The following is an 8,476-nucleotide window of genomic DNA, read 5'->3' as shown; positions in this document are numbered from 1 at the left end:
ATATATATATATATATATATATATATATATATATATATATATATATATTTATCGAAACTAATGTCCACATTAAAAGAACATTTATTATAATAAAAAAAATTTTTTTACTCGTAAAAATGATTTGTTTTAATACATCCAAAATAAATATTTACTTAAAGGAAATATATATATTTTCCATTGATTTAAAAAATAATTATTAATATAAAAATACCGATTTATTTTAATAAAATAAAAAGTGATTCATTTAAATTGTATTTCTATAGGAAACAATGAAATATTTATTTCAACACACAAGTTTTATATTTATATTTAAAATATTGATCTGTTCCTGTTATCTATATTTGTTGACCTGTTAACAATTTATTTGTCATCATAGTGGAAATGACTTGGATACGAGAAATTTACTAAGATAGTTAAATAACTAGCAAACATTGCGATGTTCTATATTTAATCAATATAGATAACAGGAACAGAATCAATATAGATAACAGGAACAAATCATTATAGATAACAGTATAGATAACAATATAGATAATAGGAACAGATCAATATTTTAAATATAAATATAAAACAAATTGTTCAAATATCTTATTATTATTTTGTTCTGTTAACAATATTTATATTTAAAAAATTAATTTTTCTCTTTCAAAGAAATAATTTATTATTTTCGATGTTTTAACATCTAAAAAAATATATTTACTCTTGAGTTAAACATTTATTATTAACAATTTTATCCAAACCGCCATCTTTTTTTCTTGAAAAGTGACTTGTCAGCTCTGCCTGATAAATAGAAAAAATATTAGAAAATAATGACGAATATTTCGAACATTAAAATGCTTATTATTTTTGTTGTGAATAAAAGCTCAATTTTAATTATTGCATACTTAACAATTTATTATTTATTATAATTCTTTTATTTATTTTGATAGGTATTGTTGTTTGTTATAATTATTTGTTTGTTTTAATAATAGTGTTTTCTACAAAAACTAAATAATACTTCATATCATGTAATAATTCCTATGTAACTTTGAGGACTTATTTTACGTTCAAAATAAATTCCTGCTTGGTTGTTTAGCTTCAAATTCATCCACTATGTCTATCACATGATCGTATAAAATACTTCTCGCGTCGATGGCCCATAAGAAATCGAAATGGGTGAACAATTTATATGGAATTTCCTCAAACAGAATAATGTTGGGCAATCGCTTGTATATTTCTAGGACATTCTAAAAAAAAATAATTTTATAGATAAAATAAATTAATGGCTGAAACGATAGATATAATATTTTTATCATAATTATAAGAACAACACATGACAACGAGACGTACGTTTCATTCGAAAAGAGAATAAATACAAATATATATATATAATATATATAAGATTTTTTCATAGGATAAACTCGGGTATTATATCATACCGGAAAGATGGCTATAGACTGTAATTTCTCTAATAATTGCAAAACATTGCGTTTGTATAATCAGTCACAAAGATAATCGATATAGTTATTTATCGTAGTGTATATGCATACATTTTTCGAAATAACAAGGTTATAATTATTATACTATATTTTTACTTTCGACTATATTTTTACTTTCGACTACTTGTAAAATTTCTCATGTGTCCACTAAAACTTGCTGTAACGTCGAATAAATTACAGTTAATTGCAACCAACGTTAGATACATAAAGTAGGTATGTAAATTGTAATATAACATGCATTTTTATTTTCGTTTTTACTATTTGTTTATAAGTACTATTATAATTGTTTTTCATACACATTTTGGGTTAGATGGCCCACTATTATTCTAATATTTATAAAACGAAAGTCGTCATATTTCAAAAATTACTTTCAATATTACAGTAATTAAATCTTATGTGCAATATGTTTTGATCAAAAATTGAATTTAGAATTTAAGTTTTGTAATAGGGATTTCTATTTTATATGTGTATTATATTTTTCATAAATAATATGTATTAAATATCCTAAAATACCTAATATTAAATATACTAAAATGAATATGTCAAACTATGTTTTTTTCATTATTTTATAAAATAATAGATACATAATCTTGAACATAAAATATGTATGGATCATCTATTCCTTATGGCCATCTTGTCTTAAACATTTAGATAAGATGGCCAATGCTTATGTTTTGATATTTTTATAATAAATAATTTCACTGAAGTATTTTCCTTTTAATTCCGATAGTATTATGTACTGTAGGCTTCAGTGAAGTAATGTGCTAAACACTATTAAGAAATGTATTTTTAACAATAAGAAATGTATTTTTTGCATTTTAAAAAATTATGGTCATCTTATCCGAGTTTACCCTATAATTTTGAGTAAAATGTTTTTATTTTAAATGTTGAAATAAAAGTATGCATTTACCGATTTCGTGGCAAGCGCGTCGTTGGCTCCATAAATTAAAGCTAATGGTGCAGTAATTTTTTCAACTTCATATGGTTTAGACATTATGTATCTGTGATTATGGGGATACCCAGGATCGCGTTCTCGAAAATCGTCTGAAAAAAATTGACATTAATAAAGAGAAAAAAGACACCAAAGAAACATTCGAAAAGAATGCAAAATAATTATATGCCAATATAATTATAGTAAGAAGAATTTTACTTATAATAATATTTTGAACATAATGATCCAGTGACAATACAGAAGCACTGGTTGGATAATAGGTAAGTATCTCCGGTATTGCTGTCTGCAAAAATAATTAAAATATATAACAAATAGGATATTTTATTCGATGTATCTCTATAAACGCATGCATGCGTAATGTCAAATTAAAATAATATAACTCACGATGTTAACTTGCTGCGGATCGGATCCTGCGAATAAGAACATTAATGCGATACAAATAGCTTGTACTTCCGACTTTTCTGAGCAAAATACTTCTTTTCTTGCAATAGATTTCGCCGATAAAGCAAATATCTCATGCACTTCGTTGTTGTTAAGTAATTTCTGACAAAATAAGAGAAACGTAAAAAATTTAAAATAATATCATTATTAATAAAGTATGTTAGTTCTAAGTTTTTATTAAATGTGTCGATCTAACATATGTGTGTAATATACCCACACTCGTGATAATATACAACTCGTGATAATATAAAAATATTTTTAAAAATCACTTTTTATTGTTACCGTTAACTTTAGCCAGTTATTAACAATCTGTTGCATAAAAGGAGATACTTCATTCCAAAAGGCAATTGGAGCGAGACATACTCCTAATTTTATTTTTGTGTTATATTCGGGTCTCGTAGATAAAAGGACGTACAACATAGTAGTTCCCATAGAATGACCGATATAGTATAGCTTTTCCTTTCCGGTGTAATTAAGTGCATAATCGATCATATTTGGCAGGTCTATCGTCGCTATCTCATGATAACTAGATAACACAAATAAATATTATATTTTTTTCGTTCCTTCCTTACATTAAATGCATTAAAATTACTTTCCTATTGGACACTTCCAACAAAATAACAAATAGCAACTATAGCTATCACTAAATATATTATAAACTCTTTTTTATGCTATTGTGATTATGCTGGAGAAACATCAAACATTTTTTTTCAAAATTATGTTTCCGTGTATAAAATATTCTACCTAAATTGCCAGAAATCAGCATTTCGAGGAGACATCTTCACGTGCGATCTAGAGTACGTATTCCCTCTGATATTTCCAAGCCACACATCGTATCCTCGATCAGCCAAAAGAAACGCTATAACATCGTATGTGTCCAATATTATGTCAATAATACAAACAATAGTTCGCAAAATGCGAGGAAGGTATCAAATATACTTTCTTAACCAAAAAAGTACGAAACGTATTATCGGACTAAACTATTGCGTTTGTATGTTTGTGTGCCTGATGCACAGATATTATATAATATTATTATATTATATTATTATATAATATAATATTATATTATATAATATAATATTATATTATATAATATTATATAATATTATTATATTATATTATTATATTACATAGCTGTTTCGATCAAAATTAAAATCTCAGTATCTTTCATTTTTTTAAATTTGATCGATAAAATTTTGATAAACTAATTGACTTGTCACACAATCCGCATATCTAAAAGACGTCTTAAAGACGTCTTATGTAATACATCTTTATGACGTTACCAAAAGTCGTCTAAAAGACGTTTTATTTCAAATATATTTAAGACATTATCAAGAAACGTTATTAAAATAACTTCTTAAATTTAATAAAATTAATTTTTCGTCTTAAATTAATATTTTTAAAATAATGTCTTAAATCGAGACATAAGACGTCTTCATGATAACTTTTTGAGACGTCTAAAATATTTTAATCTAAAATATTTTAAGACTTTTAAAAGTCTTTAAGACGTTATGTTATTATGTGGATTATTTTTCCTTTGGCCTTAATTTCTTAATTTTGTATCTCTTATTTCTTATCTCTTATTATATATCAAGAAAAAGATCATTCTATATTTATGGAATATCACGATCTTTGAAAATAACTATTCCAATTATTTCAATTAATGTTTACTTACGTAAAAGAACTTTTCAAATATATGTATGTTTGGGACTAGTTGGGATAGTTTCATGAAAATTAAAAGATGAACATTTTTGCAAATACCATTTTTTTTATGAGATACTTGTTAAGACACTTTATCATATGAGTTACAAAATTTTTTCAAGCGAGGTTAATCTCGGTGTCAAAGTGAACATGTCAAACAGCAGCTTGATAGTTATAATCTGTTTTAATTCGATCTTTATAATTCAGTAAACAGATATCGTGCAATGAAACGGATACTTTTAAATATTTTAAAAAATTATAAAAGAGTAGATCATTACTATTATATATTAACAAGTATCAAGTATTATGTATTAACAAATATGTATGTAACAAAGAATTATAATAAAAGCAGAAAAAAATAATCGTAACTACGATAAATAAATATAACACGCGTGTATCCTTGGCAAATATATTTCTTATACTATCCCTGCTTAAAATATTTTATAGAAAATGATTGGATAAGATTGAAATGGATAGAATTCCTATATTCATTTATACAACTTATCATGCACCGAAGCTGTACAACATAGACTTTCTATATATTTTAATCATATTTTATGATACTATTCTTTTCGATCATTTTGAATATTGATGTTTGTATAATAAATTGATATTTCTGAATTATAGTAAATATTGCGTTCTGTATTTATTATTTTTTTATAATAAACTACTTATAATATTTTTTCATAATAATTCTACTTATAATGATGGTTACAAAATGGTCATAAAAATGAAAAGAATATCTATGTAGTTTAATCATATCTTATGACATTACTCTTTCCCATCATGTTGAATATAAAAGTTGGTATAATCAGTTTATATTTATCAATTATAGATAATACATGGTATATGAGTTCACTTACGAAATTTCACAAATAAGTTGTGAAATATATGAATCACCATAAAATATGATAGACAAATTTTCTATCATTTTCTATCCAACATTTTAAGCAAGCATATTAGTGATTTTTTAATGAGCGTGATTAAATTTATTAAATATACTTCACTATATATTATGCATTATGAATTTGTATTTGCATCTGGTGAATATTCAAATTTTCAGAAAACTTCTTCAAACCTGTTTCAAATAGTTTTCCTACTGAAAAATTTCCTAAAGAAGTATGTTACAATATTGCAGATTCATGAAAAACATGACACCAACTCGGAAACCAGACTAAGCAGTTTTCATAAACATACAAATTAGCATTCGCTATCAAACTTGTCATTAACAGACACTGTCATACAGTCGACATTATCAGAAACAACCAGTTCCATACTTAATTAGCATTTCTTAGCGATGTTATTACATAAATATCTTTAGTTTCAATGACTAGCCATTTAAATATCTTTAGTTTCAATGACTAGTTATTTCAATGACTTACCAAGATCTTTGTCAGGACCATGCAGTACCCAACTGTCGGATGAAGAAATAAAGCCGTGTTGCATAAATACAATTTCCTTGTTTTGTTTGTTATTAGACAGTGGACTACAGGGTATTCTATGTATCTTCAAGTTGTAACCGTCCTCTGTTCTAACATAGTGCTCCTCGGCAGGGTATCCATATCTCGTTATCAAACCGATCTGCGAAATCGTACAGTTATAATAAAATATTGTCAGAATAGAGTCGAGATCTCTTTTTTTATATAACTATGAATTAATATCTACGTGCTTATTTCGCATGAATATTATATGATAACGCAAAATGCGCGTTTGTCGTATCAATAATATTCTTCCATCTGAAAAATCAGTTTCTTCTAATCAGATGCCGTTGTTACGGAGATTGTCCTAAAGAGGCGAAAAATTCGATGAGAAATAATCTTACTTACAAAATCCAGTATTTTCACGCCTTGTCCTTTTTTAGTTTCTTCCAAAGTTCTTACTCTCACTATTTCGAGATCCTTAGGAAATAAATAATCGAACAATGCTCTCGAAAACAATGCGTTGTCCAGTAACTTCAACTCTGCACTCGATAACGCCATAATAAGCATAATTGCAAATTTCATATTTATCCTCGTCATTTTGTCAATGCTTTAGACTGCACGTTGTAGTGCAAACGTAATTTTCGATGTTAACAAGGATTTTGAGTTCTTACGAAAGCAATTCTTCTTTATATCTCACTAAACCTATATGACAAGATAAGTATGTATTAGTTAGATTTTATTTATTTAATGACTAATTATTTTTAAGAACTATAATAACTAATTAATTTTAAGATAACTATAATAATACCACAATAATAAAAATTCTACATTTTACATTACTTATATTTACGATCTGATCAGGAATTTTTGCAGCAAACTATGTAGGGAGTCATGCTCTATATATATGTATATATATATATATATATATATATATATATATATATATATATATATATGGACCTTGAATAAGTTCTCGCTGTTTTCCAACATATGACGTTATCAGAACTGTGTGCGTGTAGTTTAAGATGGTAACGCATCTATAAGAAAGTACTATAAACAAGCTTGAAATTCATATGTCATTTCGCCGAAGTGTAAACAACTTTTTTTTCATAGTGTTAAACATGTCGAGTTTCGTGCCAAAAAAAGAGTATTTGCGGGGAATTTTACGGCACTACTTTATTTAAAAAAAATCTACAGCTGAAGCACACAGAATTCTTGTTGAGACTTACGGCGACCATGCTCTGTCGGAAACAACATGAAGAGATTGGTTTAGACGCTTCAAAAATAATGATTTTGATGTTGAAGATAAAGAACGCTCTGGCGCACCGAAAAAGTTTGAAGACGAAGAATTGGAGACATTACTTCATGAAGACTCATGTCAGACGCTAGCTGAACTTGCAGAATCATTAGGAGTTGATCACACAACAGTTTCGAAACGTTTGAAAGTATTAAGAATGATTCAAAAGCAAAGACATTGCCGTACGAGTTGAAGCCGAGAAACGTCGAACGGCGTCTTTTCACGTGTGAACAGCTGCTTCAATGGCAGAAAAGGAAAAGTTTTTTGCATCGTATCGTGACTGGCGATGAAAAGTGGATACACTACGATAACCCTAAGCGTAGAAGATCGTGAGGTAAGCCCAGCCATGCATCAACATCGTCGGCAAAGCCGAATATCCATGGTTCGAAGCTTCTGCTCTGTATTTGGTAGGATCAGCTGGGTGTAGTTTATTATGAGTTGCTCAAACCGAACGAAACCATTACGGGAGATGGCTATCGACTACAATTGATGCGTTTGAGCCGAACATTGAAGGAAAAACGGCCGCTATACGAGCAGAGACACGATAAAGTGATTGTGCAACATGACAACGCTCGGCCACATGTTGCACAACCGGTGAAAACCTACTTGGAATCGCTTAAATGGAAAATCCTACCCCACCCGCCGTATTCACCAAACATTGCCCCTTCCGATTATCACTTATTCCGATCGATGGCATATGGCCTGGCTGAGCAGCACTTCCATTCTTATGAAGATGCCAAAAAATGGGTCGACTTTTGGATAGCCTCAAAAGACGTGTCATTTTTCCGACGTAGAATTCAAATGCTGCCAGAAAGATGGGAAAAAGTAGTGGCTAGCGATGGACAATACTTTCAGTGACATGTTTTTTACGACTTTTTTAAAATAAATAAAATTTTCACGAAAAATCAGCAAGAACTTATTCAAAGTCCTAACAGATTATTATAATTATGCAATAGCTATAGAGGTCTAAGAAAAATTATAAATTCGAGTCCACTCGCGTAATTTTAATTCAAGTGTTCCACATAGCGCGTTAGATAAGTTAGAAGAATTGTGAGTGCCGATTACTTTCAAACCTAAAATTAGAACTTTAGTTAAACTAGTTTGTAACATGCAATTAGTATTTCCTCACTGTATCATTAGAAAACTTTAATTAAACTGGTTTGTAATATGCAGTTAGTATTTCCTC

General features: G+C 28.1%; 1 protein-coding gene across 2 annotated transcripts; it reads right to left on the bottom strand.

The window, feature by feature from the left end:
• Positions 1-639: 639 nt before the first annotated feature.
• Positions 640-6,695, bottom strand: LOC116843314 (lipase 3-like). 2 transcript variants are annotated; one of them, XM_032813658.1, is made up of 9 exons: positions 6,399-6,695; positions 5,955-6,153; positions 3,616-3,730; positions 3,154-3,397; positions 2,815-2,973; positions 2,629-2,713; positions 2,389-2,522; positions 1,045-1,226; positions 640-780 (listed from the first exon to the last, which is right to left on the bottom strand). In XM_032813658.1, the coding sequence occupies exons 1-8, from the start codon at positions 6,588-6,590 to the stop codon at positions 1,047-1,049; spliced, it is 1,308 nt and encodes a 435-aa protein (XP_032669549.1). In that variant the 5' UTR covers positions 6,591-6,695; the 3' UTR covers positions 640-780; positions 1,045-1,046. The 2 variants fall into 2 exon arrangements, with proteins under 2 accessions (XP_032669549.1, XP_032669548.1); XM_032813657.1 differs by lacking the exon at positions 640-780 and having other exon boundaries at positions 892-1,226.
• Between the last annotated feature and the right edge of the window lie 1,781 nt (positions 6,696-8,476).

Source organism: Odontomachus brunneus, unplaced genomic scaffold (assembly GCF_010583005.1).
Source record: "Odontomachus brunneus isolate Ranch 3 - 2012 unplaced genomic scaffold, Obru_v1 Obru_scaffold_031, whole genome shotgun sequence".
Lineage (NCBI taxonomy): Eukaryota > Metazoa > Arthropoda > Insecta > Hymenoptera > Formicidae > Odontomachus > Odontomachus brunneus.
Note: the sequence above shows the minus strand (reverse complement) of the source record. Positions and strands in the feature narration are given on the sequence as shown.

Excerpts from the sequence above, each read along its gene's own strand:
- LOC116843314 (XM_032813658.1), bottom strand. The coding sequence starts at position 6,590 with ATGACGAGGATAAATATGAAATTTGCAATTATGCTTATTATGGCGTTA. Across the intron at positions 6,154-6,398 it reads GCGTGAAAATACTGGATTTT|ATCGGTTTGATAACGAGATA; the intron begins GTAAGTAAGATT and ends ACGATTTCGCAG. Across the intron at positions 1,227-2,388 it reads ACGCGCTTGCCACGAAATCG|AATGTCCTAGAAATATACAA; the intron begins GTAAATGCATAC and ends ATTTTTTTTTAG.